Source organism: Mustela erminea, chromosome 2 (genome assembly GCF_009829155.1).
Source record: "Mustela erminea isolate mMusErm1 chromosome 2, mMusErm1.Pri, whole genome shotgun sequence".
Taxonomy (NCBI): Eukaryota; Metazoa; Chordata; class Mammalia; order Carnivora; family Mustelidae; genus Mustela; species Mustela erminea.
In genome coordinates this window covers 93212047-93230051 of record NC_045615.1, presented here as the reverse complement: position 1 = coordinate 93230051, position 18005 = coordinate 93212047, and the positions used below count along the sequence as shown (strand labels likewise).

General features: G+C 41.6%; 1 protein-coding gene across 4 annotated transcripts in view; it reads right to left on the bottom strand.

The window, feature by feature from the left end:
• NOCT (nocturnin) overlaps positions 1-17410 on the bottom strand; it is a 32230-nt gene extending 14820 nt beyond the window's left edge. For 2 of the 4 annotated variants that reach the window (XM_032333430.1, XM_032333431.1), the window contains exon 1: positions 17113-17171. Coding sequence is in view for 2 of the 4 variants with exons in the window: in XM_032333428.1 (XP_032189319.1) it covers positions 14490-14507; positions 17113-17302 (208 nt within the window). In the remaining 2 variants the exon portion in view is untranslated. Of the gene's footprint in view, positions 1-14489; positions 14508-17112 lie in introns of all 4 variants that reach the window. The other 2 variants (XM_032333428.1, XM_032333429.1) reach the window with 2 other exon arrangements.
• Positions 17411-18005: the final 595 nt, after the last annotated feature.

The following is an 18005-nucleotide window of genomic DNA, read 5'->3' as shown; positions in this document are numbered from 1 at the left end:
CCAAGTACTGAGCTCTGGGGCAAAATGTACACAAATGTTAAGAAGCAGTTTTATTAATAATCACCCCAAACTGGAATTAATCAAGGTGCCCTTCACCTTGCAAATGGATAAACTATAGTAAATCCTTATAATGAAACAGTATCCAAAAATGAAAAGGAACAAGCTGCTGATTTGCAAGATACACCCATAAAACATGGATAAATCTCAAATGCATTTTCTAAGTGAAAGAAGTCAGACCTTAAAACTTACATATTACATAGTTTTGTTCACGTGACACTCTAGAAAAGTAAAACTATAGGGATTGGTAGCTGCCAGTGGACGGGGGTGGCAGGGAGAGGGAGCAAGGGAAGCAGCGGGGTATGGGAGAGCTGACCTGGGGAATTCTGAGGGTGATGGAGCCGCTCTGTACAGTACTAGGGTGGTAGATACACAACCCAGTGCATTTGTCAAAAGCCATACAACCGTCCACCAGGAAGAATAAACTTTAATGTGTACAAACTTTAAGTATCAAGTGGAAGATGCAATGATCTCAAAACGGAGTGCAGATTTTGACAAATGCATCTAACTGTATTACAGATGTATGGCAATCTCACAAACGGGGTTCAGTAAAAAAGGACCTGTGATCTGAGTAATTTTGGAAAAAAGCATTTTAATGGGAAACTATCCAGCTCAAGACTAAAGAAACTGTAGTTAGTAAAGTTTCTCATAGGGGTAGTATGTGTTAACAATTCCAAAACTGCTTCACGTCCATACTGGGGTTGAACAAGTAAAGGGACAGTGGAAGATGGGAGCCATAGCTCTCAATGACAGAGAATGAACAGACAGGCAAGGAAAAAAGGCTAGAATGAATCATGTGGTACTAAGCTAGGGTCAGAGATATCAGGATGAGTTCATGTTTCACTTACTATACACACAGATATATAGGTACAGAAAAAACTTAAGATATGTGTATTATAGGACTCTGGTTTCCCATTTGGTGTCTGCCATTATGTGACCATTTAGCTATCTCTGCCATCTACCTGCTTTTCCCCCCTGCCACAAACATATTTCACAGCTTTTTATGTCCAGGATTATTGTGAAGATAAGAACAAAGACATAAGTCTAAAACATTTTTTAAGTATTTTATTTGCCACAGACAGAGCACAAGCAGGAGGAATAGTAGGCAGAGGGATAAGCAGACTCTCTGCTGAGCAGAGCCCGATGTGGGACTTGATCCGAGGATCCCGACATCATGACCTGAGCCGAAGGCAGACATTTTTTATAAAACCATTATACTTAAGGAATTTTGCTTGGGTTTATGTATTTATTTTTGGCCCGAGGTGGTCCTGATGCCTTGTCTATTCACTCCTCAGAAGGCACTGCCTCTCTGTGGTGATGAACATTTTAAGTTCAAAATGTCACTAGAAAAAAAGTCATTTCACATGTTGCTGTGTGAACATATATAATGCAAGTATTTATATACTCATATGTGTAACTTTTAAGGTACATGTTTTAAGCCAGTCAATGTGAAAACTGATGTGACAAATAAAGCCTACATTCCCAACTCAGTACACACCCATAGCATATATTAATGTCTAATGAGTTTCACAAAATGATTGTTTTTTCTACAATAAATGTGTGCTATTTCCTAGTATATTCCCTTTCATTTTTTTAAAAATGCTGGTTTGACCCAACGAAATTGAGTTTACAAACAACTAACAAAACTGTTCTAGTAGCAGTTCCCTGAGAGTAGTCTACAGACCCTTTGGGATGCCTGAGACCCTTTCAGAGGTATGCATGGCCAAAACTACTTTCATAATACTAAGACACCATTTTCCTTTTTCACCGTGTTCGTTTGTTTTACCCACAAACGTGTTAAAACTGCTGCTACCTCAGCATGAATGAGGTCCTGGCATCGGACTCCACTAAGTAGCCATAGTATTCTTCACCACTACACACTCTTCAGTTTTAAAAAAGTCAGTTTTACTTAAAAATGTCCTTAGTGAGGCAGTAGTATTTTTGTTAAACCTGGAACATTAATGACATGTCTTTTTAATATGTGACAATGGAAAATACACAATAAAGCACTTTTGCTCCATACCAAAATACAACAGCTTACAGAAAAGAACTTGGGTTGCAAAATGAATAGTCCCTTTTTTTTCATGGAACACCAATTTTGCCCAATGGTAAACCTAACAAATTATAGTTAATCAAGTAAGGATATCAGGCATTTTCACTAATATGTGTAAGCAACCCTGTCACTTTAAGGAAAACAAAAGACCATATTTGTGTCAATGATAAAAATTTTCAAGGGAAAACTTTGGAAAAATTTTATCTGCCATCAGGAGCACGACGGGTTGCCAAAACTTAAAGACTTCTGACAAGACGGGGATTATATTAACTAATGCTATTTCTTGGTATCGTACAGTATTTGAAAGATCTGCATAGCTGAGTTAACCAACATTTTCCAAATGACTGATACAAAATCATTCATGGCTAAAAAATCTGTTCAAAATACCAGAAAAATCAGTTGATTTTAATGTCACAGAACACAAAAAGCTCACTCATAGGGCACCAGATTTCAAGCTGTAAATAACTACTAACATACACTCTACCACAAAATATATCCATAATGATCTAAAAATGACGTTAAAGTAATTTTTTTCAACTACATTATCTGTGAGACGGGAATGTCTTCAAAGACTTTAACCAAAACAACATATCACAACATATTGAATGTAGAAGCAGATATGAGAATTCTAGCAGTTTCCTAATAAGCCAGACTTCAAGAGATTTCAAAAAATGTAAAACAAGGCCACTCTTTTAACTAATTTGTTTTGGAAAATATAGCTACTTTTCCATAAAAATGTCATTTATGTTAATATTGATTTTATTATATTAAATGACTTTATAAACATGTTTATATTTTCTCTTGTTCTATTTTCTATCATATTTATCGATATGCATATGAATATATAACCCACATAAACAAAAGTTCAGTGGGTCCTCAAAATTTTTTTAAGAATGTAAAAGGATCTGGGGACCTGGGTGGCTCAGCTGTTAAGCGTCTGCCTTCGGCTCAGGTCATGACCCCAGCGCTCTGGGACTGAGTCCCATATCGGGCTCCTTGCTCTCTTCCTCTCCCACTGCCCTGCTTGTATTCCCCTCTCTTCCCGTCTTTCTCTGTCAAATAAAAATCTTACTTAAAAAAAGGGGGGGGGGGAGACTATAAAAGGATCCAGAGAGTAAAAAGTGAGAATTTCTATTCTAGATGAACCATCTTTTACTTTTTTTAAAGATTTTATTTATTTTTTTGACAGAGAGAGAACGGCGAGAGAGGAAACAGAAGCAGGGGGAGTGGGAGAGGGAGAAGCAGGCTTCCCACTGAGCAGGGAGCCAGACAGGGGGTTTGACCCCAGGACCCTGGGATCATGACCTGAGCTGAAGGCAGACACTTAAGAACGAAGCCACCCGGGTGCCCCGATCAACCATCTTTTAAGTATGGACATCCTGTTCTGAGGGACATAAAATAAAATAAGGCAATCCCCTGGGAAGAAAATGAGAACTTTTTTTATCTCAAAAAAACAAAACAAAACAAAACAAAACAAAACAAAACCAAACCAAAAAACAATAGATTGAAAGCAGACATGTATGTAATTGATATAACACAGAGCACGTATCTAAATTTGTTTTAAACTGGCAGAAGATAAAATCACAGAAGCTGGGAGGTCACTGCTGTAAAGCCATTTCCTTGCTGCTCCAGAGAGTACAAACACCCACAAATCATGGATACTCTTTCCTTACCTCCCTCTTTTATTTCTGCTATCCAAACTAGATTTTTCTGTACTTCAAAAACATTCTTTTCAGGGGCACCTGGGTGGCTCAGTGGGTTGAACCTTTACCTTCGGCTCAGGTCATGGTCTTGGGGTTCTGGGATCCAGCCCTGCGTCTGCTCTCTGCTCAGTGGGGAGCCTACACCCTCCACCCCGCCCACCAGGTCTCTCTCTGCCTGCTGCTCTGCCTACTTGTGATCTCTCTCTCTGTCAAATAAATACATAAAATTGTACAAAAAAATTATTTTCATAAAGTCATGAAACCAGAGAAAAAATCAGAAAGGATTTGGGGAAGTCCCAATGCATTTTCTTTTCTTCTTCTAGTCCCAAAAATGTATGAACTTACTTAGTTATTTCTAAAGGCTGTATTTTCCAAAACGTTCTGGTAATATACAGACATCATGTCAAAGCAAGCACAAAATCCCAAGCTAGGAATTAATAAGTAAAACACCAAAGACTTCTCGTATTATTTTTGTGAAGCCAACCAAGACTCAGACCCACATAAGGACTGCAGGGTAGTAAGGCAATGTAAATTTGAAAACAAAAGAAAGCAAAAATTATGGGGCACCTTTCTTCCCTCCCCTACTCACCCTAAAATAAAAAAAACAAACAAAAAACAATGATGCCAGTGGCAGCTAAGGATTACTTAATACTTAACATGCACCACTTACAAATTCTGCCTGCTTTGACTGCATTTTCAATTAAACCTTTTACAAATCCTAGGAGGCAGCTACTCTTATTATGCCCTTTTTACAATGAGGAAATAACTTATTTTCATTGTTTCTCACCTGGTTGTTGTTTTTTTTTAAGTAACATTCATTTTTTTCTTTTAGAGTATGAACCGATTTAAAAAAATTCTTTCCATGGGGCACCTGGGTGGCTCAGTGGGTTGGGCCTCTGCCTTCAGCTCAGGTCATGATCTCAGGGTCCTGGGATCGAGCCCCCGCGCTTCCCCCTCTCTCTCTGCCTGACTCTCTACTTGTGATCTCTGTCTGTCAAAAAAAAAAAAAAAAAAATCTTCCTACACATAAAACCATGTCCGATTCCCAGATTTCAAGCCATCCTACTTAAGCTTTATGCCATTAAAGGGGTTATTATATGGAGCTTTGAAAAAAACCGTCCAAGCTTCAGAATAGCTCAACATCCAAAGCCAATTTTCTCAGGCAAGACAGGACAAATAATTCATCCCTGTGGTGATTAAGATACTGAAAGTATAAAATTTCAACAAAACCTGTTAAACTTTATCTGGCAGTTATACTGGCTTTCAGGTAAACTTTATTATATGTATTTGGGGATGGGTATTCTTTTTTTTTTTTTTTTTAAAGATTTTATTTATTTATTTGACAGACAGAGATCACAAGTAGGCAGAGAGGCAGGCAGAGAGAGAGGAGGAAGCAGGCTCCCTGCTGAGCAGAGAGCCCGATGCGGGGCTCGATCCCAGGATCAGGACCTGAGCCGAAGGCAGAGGCTTTAACCCACTGAGCCACCCAGGCGTCCCTGGGGATGGGTATTCTTGATTTGACCCCATATTGTATTTTTTCCCCCCAAAGTTCATTTCTTTCCCCAGGCATTTTACTAGGAAAAGTATCAGCTGTCATCCTGAGTGTGGTACACATTATATAAATTGTACAGGCAATAGGCAGATCAAAATAGCTTCATTTCTTATCCTAGCTATGATTTAACAATAACACTTCAATCCCCTGCCTTTTCTTCTTTCTATAACCCTATTTCCATTTCCATTTAGAACTGGACGCCTTCATTCCTTACATTAATACCTCACAGATATTTACTTTATAGGAACAAATAACTCTCACCTCCCTCATGAGAGCCTTTAAAGATCTGCCAGAGAATTGAGATTTAGATTCCTGAAATATAGTAGTAGTATGTAAACATCCCCCGTTTAGTCCTTTCTTTCCCAGAAAACAAAGCAGAAGTAGGCTAATCACAAAAATACAGAAAGTATGTTTATTCTTTATATCACTGCTGAAGGAACAGGCAGACCACAGTATCAGTGCCTAAGAGTGCCAACCATCAGAGGGAAATGATCAGGGTTAAATGAAACACTTTCACACCAATGATCAGAATGCTGGACGAGAATCATAATGGTTGAGACCCAAACTGGCTGGGCCTACCCATTCAACCAGTCCTAAGAGCATTTAGAAATTACACCAGAGAGACATCTGTTCACATGTTACTCAGCAGTTGCATACACTGGAGTTTGCCCAAACAATTCAGCCTGTGAATTTCTCTCAAAATTAGTTTGAGCTTAGTCTCCTGAAACTGTGGCTTGGCAAAAACTGCTGATTAAACACCAAAAACTAAAAAAGACCAGGATAATCTGCATACACACCTGGGAGGCTGCTGGAACTGACCAACCTGGGCCCAAGGAAACCTCAAAGAGCCGAGTACACAAAAATTGTTAAGCTACCTACATCACAGGAAGGCATCATGGAAACAGCAATCCTTTGCTACCATCTACTGGCCACGTGCTGAACTACCTCGGAAAGTTCACATCATTCCTTCAGTAGCAAGCAAATTTTCAATTAGCCTTCTTAGAGTTCCTGAATAAATGCAGCCACTTTCAAGATAAATTAGTGGTGACAGGCAAAGATAAGCAACATAACCAGCTTGGATTGTTGGGTATGAGATATATTTAATATTTATTGAAAAAAAATCAGTAAATAAAGATTTCCAGCTTCCCTGCCTATACAGCTTTATGACTCAAAAGCCCTAGTGCCTCCCTCTTCCTTCCACATGGCCTGCTTCTCTGAAGCTGTCCTTGACATTTGAACTACAAACCCTGTCCTTTACTTATTAGACTGTAAATTCCAAAAGGGCAGGGACTGTGTCTACTTTGTTTACGACTTCCTCAAACACCTCGCCCAGGGCGTTTAAAACTGTTGACAGAAGATGCTGAAACTACTATAACACTGTATATGTGTATATTTTATATATGTATATGCCAACTAAACTGGACTAACAAATAAACACACACACAAAGCCAAGAGAGAGCGAAGTGCCAAGGAACCCTGTCAAAGTCCTTGGCTCTTCACAGGTAAGGACACTGAGGTTCAGAAGTTTAAGTGACTTGTCCCAAGTCACTATGAAACTTAACTAGAGTTTGGTGAGACTGTAGTTGGGGCCCTCTCTCTGTGTTAGTACACAGGTCCACTGGTAACTGCACATAAGCACCTTCAAATTTTGTGTGTGAATGTGGACGTGAAGGACATTAATTCCTGGATCCTAGGAACTGGATGCTAAGTGCCAATTTAGGAATATACTATTTTCTGGTGAGGATTAAATATTTTAGTCAGTGTCCAGTCTTCAAATCTGTTATTCAGCATCCTGGATTAAATGTGACAGGCATGCACAGAGCACTTAGTACGTTAAAGTACTATGGCCAAAGCCTCAACTATTCTCAGTACCATCAGGCTATACAGTTCAGCAGAAGCAAAAACAGTCTTAAACACAGGAACTCAAGTTAGGCTGGCTTGCATCAAACCCCAGCTCCTCCTTTTACTAATGAGATCCTGAACAAGTTACATTTTGGGGGCCTCAGTTTCTTCATCTGAGGTTCACTCTAATTTACTTCACTGGGTTACTGGGAGGATTGAGTTAAACTAGATACACCTAGTAACCCGAAGTGGTCAGTTAAATGTTCACTATTCTGTTCTATTTAGCAAAGTTCACTTCCTGGGTTTAAAGAGAAGGCTGGCTCTTAACATCTAAGAGCCCACATGCCATACTCCTTCCAAGTATTTTCATTACTCTTTCCAACAATCCACCAAAGTAGGTCCTGCATTCACTGTATGATAGAAACAGATAGTGAGGCTGAGACATCACGACACAGTTTTTCAAGACTGCACAACTCCTGAGGCGTCTGGCCTTGGAGAAAGTTATCCGCACCTTGGACTGTTGCTCATCAGCATCTCCGACAGGACTGACAGGACAACTGCAATGGTGCCTTGCCAGGGCACACACAGGAATAAACAGAGGTCGAATTCCACCTTCTCCGTCTGCCGACGTCACTGCCACCACAGCACACGCACTGGCATGGCACAGAGTGTACAGAGCAGTGTTAACAACCTCAACCTGCGTGGCATTACTAGAGATACCAAGTGAAGGTCATGACTCTAACATGTCTAAAAATACAAACACCTAGACACAGTGTGACAATCCAAACGACCTTTCTTCACTACGCAGCAGTCACAGACTAAACAAAAATGCGAAAATGTTTTCCAGGCTAAGCCATACCTTCAGTCATGCCAGATTCATCTAGAAAATATCACTAAGAAGGGGCGCCTGGGTGGCTCAGTGGGTTGGGCCACTGCCTTGGGCTCAAGTCATGATCTCGAGGTCCTGGGATCGAGCCTTACATAGGGCTCTCTGCTCAGCAGGGAGCCTGCTTCCCCCTCTCTCTGCTTGCCTCTCTGCCTACTTGCGATCTCTGTCAAATAAATAAAATCTTTTAAAAAAAGAAAAGAAATTATCACTGAGGAAAAAGAAATCCATCCACAATCAAAGCTTAGCTTAAATGTTTTAACTGGTGCTCAACTGTTGGCTGACCAACCATTTGTACAAACTGGGTTTTTCTAGCATAATGGCTCTGAAGTGAAATATGAAAAGGTAGAAACTGACAGAACCTGGTGGGATAACTGCTCCCCACTAAGACATTAAGTTTGTATTACTACATGATGCCTAAGAAAATGGTCTGTTTTTAGTTGTGAATGGAAAAATGAAAGCTAAAAGGAAAAATCTACTGATTAATACAGACCTTTTCCTTTGTGATCAGGAGTCCACCAACTATAACCCATGAGCTGCATCTAGTCGGCACCCCTGTTCTGTACTGCTGGTGATCTTGCACATTTTTTAATGTTTGAAAAAAAAAATCACAATAATAGTATTTCATGACATGGGAAAACTGTATGAGATTCAAATTTCAGGGCTGGAAGCTTACGTCCTATCTAGGGCTGCTTCCATAATACAATAGCAGAGCTAAGTAGCTGTGACACAGACATTAAGGCCCACAAAGTTTAAAATATTGCCTACTTTTCAGCAAGAGTTTGCAGACCTCTGTTCTAGATTATACTGAAATGAGATTTTATAGCCACTCTGTATGTATTTCACAAAACCAATAAAGGATTTTCAGTCACCTGAAATAAGGGAAAACGATTTTCACATACAAATTTCCATGGCCTGCCTTGAATAATTAAGGGACATGAAGAAAAAGAATGATCTTTCATAATCTGAAGTGAAAATGTTAACAGCTTTAAAATCTCTATTCCCACCACTCATTTTTAAAATGGGGATTGAAACAAATAAATTAAAAAAAAAAGAAAATGGGAGTTGAAATGTTATACTCAATAGGTCACCAGGTATGAAGCAGAACATATATTCACTCTCTCCTTCTCAAGAACTTTCAGGAATAAAGTAGTTGTATTCAAATTTTTATAAAGAATGAAACAACAGTATGGGAAGACAAGAAAGGATGCCATCAATGAGCCAAAAATTTGGAAAAATACCAAAAGGTAGAAACAGACAGATATGCATTAGCAGAGAAAACCAGAGTAAAGGAAAATACAGTACAAGTTACCACAGGCCCATTAAACACGGTTCTTCCAAGAGAGCTCTGAAGAAACTCAAAGCTGAGTCAAGAAAGACAAAGGGCAGGAGAAGCTGAGGGGCAATTGTTAGGGTAATTCTCTCAACTATGACTTCTGAAAACAGATGAGCTAGTTGCCCTGCTTCCCTCTTAGACAGAAGCCAGTAAGGGTGGCTTCTGTCTGTGGGACAAAACCAGAGAATGCTTCAAAGAAAAGTGGGATATATGCCTCCGAAGGGCTACCAAGGGTGACAGATCTAAAGGAAAAGCAGACCGGGGGAGCCTGGCTGGCTCAGTCAGAAGAGCATGAGACTCTTGAACTTGGGCAGTGAGTTGGAGCCTTACGCTGGGTGTAGAGATTACTAATAAATAAATAAAAATTAAGAAAGCAAGCAAGCAAGCAGACAAGATCAAGGTCTAACTCTGACCTCAAGAATATTTAAAGAGGAGTTAAGTCCAGCCTGCTCCCTCGTAGGGGAGCAGACCTGTGCACCTACCACATAACCCTCCCACTTACAGAACACATAAACTGCTCTCCCCTTTAGAAGAGGCCTGAGGGAGAAACAGGAATACGTATCTACATTTAAAGCTACAGGAGGGCGCCTGGGTGGCTCAGTGGGTTAAGCCGCTGCCTTCGGCTCAGGTCATGATCTCAGGGGTCCTGGGATCGAGTCCCGCATCGGGCTCTCTGCTCAGCAGGAGCCTGCTTCCTCCTCTCTCTCTCTCTGCCTGCCTCTCTGCCTACTCGTGATCTCTCTCTGTCAAATAAAAAAAAAAAAAAAAAAAAAAAAAAAAAAGCTACAGGAGAGGTCGCCTGGGTGGCTCAGGCATCCACCCAGGGGCTAAGTGTCTGCCTTCGGCTCAGGTCTTGATTCCTGGGTCCTGGGATTGAGCCCTGCCAGCCACCAAACCCCGTATCAAAGGCTTTCCTGCTCAGTAGGGAGCCTGCTTCTCCCTTTGCCTGTGCACTCTCTCTCTCTCTCCTGAAAAATAAATAAATAAGGCAAGTAAACAAGCTACAAGACAGTATTATGGACGTGAAACAAGAATAGGATTCTATCAAAAAAGGGAAAATGTCTAGAAATTTTAAATGACCCAGAGAGACACCTGGGTGCTCAGTCGGTTAAGCGGCTGCCTTTGACTCAGGTCATGATCCTGGGGTCCTGGCATTAAGCCCCGCATTATCAGGCTCCTTGCTTAACAGGGAGCCTCCTTCTCCCTCAGCCTGCTGTTCCCCCTGCTTGTGCCGGCTCTCTGACATATAAATAAAACCTTAAAAAAATTTAAAAAAAATAAATGACTGCAAAATATAAATACTCAGAAAAACTCACAAATGGAGAAGCGATAAAGACATTAAAAAATGAGGGAAAAGGGCACGTGGGTGGCTCAGTCGTTAGGCATCTGCCTTTGGCTCAGGTTGTGATCCTGAGGTCCTGGGATGGAGGCTTGCATCTTCTCTCTGCTCAGCAGGAAGCCTCTTCTCCCTCTCCCACTCCCCCTACTTGTGTTCCTCACTCACTGTGTCTCTCTCTGTCGAATAAATAAATCTTAAAAAAAAAAATTAAAAAGTTAAAAATAAAAAACGAGAGAAGAGATACACAGGATAGATCTACATGGCCACCAATCTAACAGGAGTTTAAGAACATGAGAGTAAGAGATGACAGAGTTGATTAAATGATCCAAAAAATAAGACACTTTTCCTTGTGCTAAAGAAAGGAGATTCTAGGGGCACCTAGAATCTGGTGGCTCAGTCATTATGTTATCTGTCTTCAGTTCAGGTCATGATCCCAGAGTCCTGGGATGGAGTCCCGCATCTCCTTCCTCGGGGAGCCTGCTCCTCCCCGTGCTATGCTTGCTCTCTGTAAATAAATAAAATCTTAAAAAGAAAGAAATAAAGGTATGCCTTTAGATTAAATGGGTTTGCCCAATGCTGAGACATTTTTCCTCATGGAATTTTGGAACACAAAGGATAAGAAAAATCCTGTAAGCTTCTAGAAATAATCAATACTCATAAAGACATTTAAAGTTTTGAGGAAAAAAGATTTTTATTAATGGGCATGTTACTCCTGTAATTTTCTAAACACTCAATTTAAAAATCATCATGGCTTTTTACCAAATAAAATTCAGAATGAACCATGTGAAAGAGAAACTAATTCCAGAATAGGTCTCAGCAAATCTATTTGACCTAGAAGATCTGAAAGACAAAGTTCTTTCCACAGTCCCTCAATAATGGCTGACATTCATGACAGCAAAACATAAAAAGGAAATATAAAACCATTGTATTTATGTATCTTTAGAATCTGCAAACTAATTTACTTTGTACACTGGCACAAGTTTATCTGGAGACGGGCAATGGACCTGGCTCAAGGACTTTCAGAAGCTCAAAGAGCTGGGGGAAAGGAAGTCAGTGGGAGCAGGCACAACAAGATTAAGGGACTCCCTGGACATTCTACTGCATCAGTTCTTTACTGTAATTTTGTCTGCATTGTTAACTTTTATTTTCGTGGACTTTTCATACTACTCCAATTCTGAAAATGGAATAAAACTGGCTTTAAAATTTTCCTTTTGGGGTGTCTGGGTGGCTCAATTGGTTAAGCATGCCTCTTGATTTTGGCTCAGGTCATGATGTCAGGGTTCTGAGATTGAGCCCTGGGCTCTGAGCTGGGTGTGGAGCCTGCTTAAGATTCTCTCTCTTCTTCTGCCCTCCCTTCCCAAGCTCTACCCCCACAGCCGAGAATATACACTTGTACATTTATAAACATATATATATATATAAAACATACAAACATATCTGTATTATACATACATATATACACATATACTATACATATATACATATATATATATAAATTTTTCCTTTCTGCACAATCCCTCATAATTCAATAGCAGAATCTAACTTTTGGAGGCATGGGAATCAATGTGTTGGTAAGAAACTTCTAGCAGGCTTCTGTGCATTTAGTAAAACACACCTCTTCACTGGATGGGTGTCCACCTGTGTGTGTGGTCAGTAAGTGGCTGTCAGTCTGGGCTGTACATCAGAATCACCAGATGCTCAAGCCTCATGTTAAAATTCAGAAGATCAAAGTGTGCGCAAGCATTTGTTGATACTAGAAAGAGAAAAGAGTATTTCTTGGGGGGGGGCATTCAAATATGACTAATAATTTTCTTTATCCTTCTTTCCCCCTGAGCACTCCTGCCCACTCCCCTGTCAAAGAATTCATGGTAACAGTATGTTAAGTGTTGCTTTGACACCATGTGGAGACTAGAGGACAACTAAAATTATCCACTTGAGGTCTTACTCCTTCCTGTGGGAAGGCTGGTTTTGCCTTTTTTTTTTTTTTTAAAGATTTATTTATTTTAGAGAAAGAGAGAAAAGAGTGTGCACAAGTGAGCATGTGGGAGGGAGGGAGAGAGGGAGAGGCAGAGAATCTCAAGCAGACTCCATGCTGAGTGAGGAGTGCAAAGTGGGGCTCCATCATACCTCCCTGAGATCATGACCTGAGCTGAAGCCAAGAGTCAGACATGTAACAGACTGAGCCACCCAGGTGCCCTGGTTTTTGCCTATTCCAACAATAAATCCAAAATACTTTAGCTGCTTTTTATGAAAATACAAGTGAGTTTAGTATGAAGCCAAACATCCGTGCACATCATCTTAAATTTCTCAGTATTTATTCACGTCTATAAATCCTGATTAGAATTTAAGCAAATACAGATGCTTCCTCACTTCTTCCTCCTCCCTCTAAGAAATCAGAAATTGCCTCACTTCTCCTTAACAGACATCATTGAAACCTACATGGTTTTATACTTACCCACCTACCCACTCCCAAAGTTGTACAACTACACTGATCCACTTCCAGTACAACGTCAGACTCAAGTTTCCTTCACTGAACTTTCATAAATACACCAACTCTTCCCCTTTCATAAAGCCTGCTTTTGTTCTGGTAAATGTTCTTGCTCAGAGGCTTCCAAAATGCCTGGGGGCCCAAGCTCACAGACTCTAACACTCTTCCAGAATCCTCTCCCAGGTTTCTCGAACTTTCCAGAAATACATACCTTTGGAAAGAGGAGTGGAGCTTATAGAATATTCCCCAAGATTTCCAGAAAGAATCACCTGGGGAACTTGTTAAATATACAACTTAACCAGGCTTCTCCCGAAAGCAACTGACTGAAGTACGTAGGTCAAATATAAGAAATCTATATTTTAACAAGCACCCCAGATTCTTGAAGTACCTCTTTTTCTGATGGTGTTCATCATGGCTTGCATACCTGCCACCTTCTCACGTCCTCTTCTCTCCCCATCATCCACCATGCTCCCTTCCACAGATGTACCCTCCTTTTCACTATTTAAAGCAGTTTTTTCCCAGTGAACCTACCAGCCACACTGATTTCTGTCTCCTCAATTCCTGCTGAATGTAGTCATGTGATACAATATGGACCTTTTAAGTGTACTGTATTCAATAAAATTTCTGGATTGAATGAATCTTTTCTAGGTAAGTCCAGTGTTGAGACAGCAAGCAAGATTAAATGACTTGCAAATGTTCGTATGTAAGTGTGCTGAATATGATTCTGAAGACATGATTATTAAGTCAAATGCCTCCAACAGCTCATTATTTAAACTCTTAGCATTGAATGCTACAGGAAAATGATACCTTAGTTCTCCCACAAGGAAAGCAATTTATTCTGTAGAAACTTGGTAATTACAAGCTTTCTCATTTCTTCTCTCTCATAAACAGCTTACTCACAGAGCTAAGGGACATACTAAATAGAGCCGCCTCCTGAAATGAGCTGGTATTTGCTTTAAAAATTGTACCAAGAAAAAAAGCAACATGTTCCAGTGGTTGTGAACAGTTAATTCAGCCAACTCTTAATTATCTGAGGAGGAGGGATCTGGAAGACTGCATTTAAAAACCCACAGATGACTCCTGACTGCATTTCATCTAGTACAGTAACTGTTGCAATTGCTGCTTCTTTATGGGGGTGCTGTCCTTGTGTGAGAAAGACAGCAAAACACTGAGATTATCTCCAAGTTCCCCTTTAAATTCTTGTAACATCTAGGATTTGATGATTGTACTCACCTTTCCAGTGACCTCTGACTGCCAAGGGGCACAAGTTAGGAAGAAAATGATTACCAAATGGAGTCAAGGATTGGGACTCATTACCTACCTCCCCAGTCCCTCAACAACAGACTCTCTTGGAGGGAAGAGTAGCTTTCAACTACCTGAAGACTTCTCTTGCCAGATGCCTAAACTTTGGGACATACAAGAATAATCTGGAATCTGGGGCCCACCAATAAGAAGTCTATTAATAGGTCTACAGTAGGATCCATTAATCTGCATTTTTAAAAGCACCTAATGCTGGTTCTGAGGCTCTTTGGAAAACATTTTACAGTCTCTTCTTTCACCCTGCTGCATCCATGCTTCATGCCTTTCCCTTTTTGCTCCTGCCTTTTCCCAAATAAAATATTTTAATTTCTTTCAATCCCAACCATGTTTCAAGACTGAGCTCAAATATCAATCATGTTTTGAAGGCTAAAATGGTCATCTTTGCTGAAAGGGACTTCCCAATCTCCAGCACCCATGTCATGTGCAAACTTTAAGAGAAGAAAAGGTGTTTCATTTCATTAAATAGTTATTTTTTTGTGTGCAAACTCTTCTCTTGTTAGGGAGTAAACTCTGCAAAGGCAGACTAAGGCTCACATGCTTTTACCTCTTATAATAAAGCACCTACAGTATGTGTGAGGCATTCTGCAAAGACTTCTTAAATGAAAGAGATCAAGCAATAAGTGAATAAGTGAATGTGTTCCCATGTTTCTTCTAACAAGTAGCTAAAGTTAAAACTGTAGGAAAAAGGATAATTGTCTAGATTTTGTAGTAACTGTCTAAGTTACTAAAGTTATGGTACTTTAGTACCATAAAAGGTCTTTCAAGTTCTTTATTTTAAAACTAGGGTTTTCAGAGACTTTTAAAAAGTTCATTAAACACCTTTCTATGTTAAAAGCCTAACATTCCAAATGCTCTCTCCAACCTGACCTTTTTTCATCAGCACAGTTAGCCGTATCTGTGTCACACGAGCTATCTATATTCCCATGTACCACTACTGACTAACTTGGCCTGAGGGACTCTTGAGATATGAGTTGGTACAGAAGAGATCAACTGGTTTTCTTTTATTCCTTCTCCCACCTCCAACCTAACAACGACCTGTTGAAAATTTCCAGCAAGAAAGAACACTAACAGTTATTAGGTGGCACCCATTCTAACAGCTATTTCACAACATGCCAAATTCCTGTAAAGCTCGGGGGTGGGAAGGGGGGGGGGAGAAAAGAAACCCTGAAAATAGGAACAGTGTAATTTCATGTAATGAATGTATTCATCGCGCTATAAAAACCAAAAAGCCAAAAACCTGAATAGGACTGTCAAGTCCACCCTTTCTAAAGACTATGGAGTTTGGAGTCTACAGTAACCTGGTGAACCATCCTAATTTTATTTTTTTTAATTTTTATTTATTTTTTAAAGATTTTATTTATCTACTTGAGAGAGAGACAGTGAGAGAGAGCATGAACGAGGAGAAGGTCAGAGAGAGAAGCAGACTCCCCATGGAGCTGGGAGCCCGATGCGGGACTCGATCCCGGGACTCCAGGATCATGACCTGAGCCGAAGGCAGTCGTCCAACCAACTGAGCCACCCAGGCGTCCCAACCATCCTAATTTTAAAAGTATGTCTCAGCCAAACCACTCACCAATCATAATCTGGGAAGAGTTTAAAGTCTTAGTTCCAACTCAATCACTTTTAGATTTTAGATGATCAATTTCATTAATAAAAGAAAACCACATTAAACATATTCTTTCTACTGCTCAATTTGCCCTAATTAAATTAATCCAAAACTTTCTGAGCAAAATGCAGTTATTTATAATGCAGGATGGTTTGACGAATGTCTTGAACAGCAATAACCTAACTTGAGCACTGCCAAAATGCACTGTATAGGGTGATGAATTGCCAGTTTTGAAAGAGAACCTTCATTTTTCATTTTTAAAAGTATCATTAATTTGTATGAAATTTGTAGACACGGTAAGGTGTCCACCGGCAGAAACGGAGGTAGCACAAAAGGGAAAGTCCAGGGTAGGTGATGTATAAAATTGGCTCTTGACAAGCGGAAGGCATCGGCTTTACAAGATCTTAACCCGGGTATACAGGACATAGACTAGGTAGTAAGAGTGGAAGGCTCAGGAAAAAAATCCAAATAAATGTAAAACAAGTAAATGTGTGTTACTATACGATTAACATGACTTAATAAAAAATTCGTAACATCTAAATCATACAAGTTACATGATTTAAAAAATCACCTGAGGTGACTTTTTCACACAAAATCTAGCGCAATAAGAAGTAAAACGGACAAAACAGACACAAGTTAATTTGCGGCCTTGGAAGGGGCAGGTTTAGCAGGAAGTCAGGAACGCGGAATGCCGAAGGCACCGCATCCAAGGATCACGCGGGTCCCCGAACAGTGTTCCAGTTCTTCCAGGACGTGCAAGCCCCAGGATAGGTAGGGCGAGGAGAAAGCGGAAAAGGGAGGAGGGGAGGACCCGCTTCTCGGCCTGACCCACACCCCAGCAGCCCGGGACTTCCCATTCATTCCGCGCCGTCTCCAGGCGGCGGCCGCGCTCGGAGCCGCGGCGTTCTCCGCGCAGGAGCGTGCACTCACCTGTTCGCGAACACGACCTCGCGGCGCCCGAGGCCGCGGAGGCCGCCAGCAGGAGCCGGGGGGACGCGGGCCGGGGGGCGGCCGCCGGCGGAGGCGACTGGCGGCGCAGTCCGGGAGTGGGCAGGCGGCGCAGGCCGGACGCGTCTCTCTGCAGCAGGGCGGAGCAGAGCCGCCGCGGGCTCTGATACATGCCGGGCGCCGCCGCCGCCGCCGCCGCCGCCGAGGCCCCTCACGCGCGGGAGGAGCGGAGCCTGGCCGAGGTCGAGGCCGGCGAACCCAACAGACTCTCGGGAGCCGTCCGAGCGTTTGCTCTCCCGGTCCCCGTCGCCCGGCCCGGGCCTAGGGGCAGTCTTGGGCAGGCGAGCCCGAGATGGACGAGCAACAGCAGCTCGGGCAGCAGCGGCGCCGTCTGCTGCGGGCTGGCGAGAGCTAGAGGGTAACCGGCGAGCGCCGCGCGCTGACAAAGCGGGTGCGACCAAGCGAGACCGGGAGGGGGGATCGTGGGGTCGGACCCTGGCGCGACCAGGCTGGGGTTTCCGGACTCAGGGTAATACCATTTCGACAGGAAGAAGATCTTAAATTCTTTGTAGGGTGAAGGCTGTAGGAGTTCTAAAGTAATAAGTATCTGTTAGAGTGTTTTATAGAAATGCAGCCTCCCCTTCCGCTGGCTGGAATGGAAGCGCCCACAGGCTGAGAGTCCCGAGACCGTTCAGGGCTGTGGCCCTAGGGACACGTGTGTGTCCAGGTGGAAGACCGCATCAGTGTGTGCGTGTGTATGTAAGTGTGAATACAGAAAAAGGCATCCACCCCATCCCTTCGGAAACATAGGTTGAGTTAACTGAAATTAAATAAAGCATATAAAGCACTCACTGTGTGCAAGGGCCATGATGACT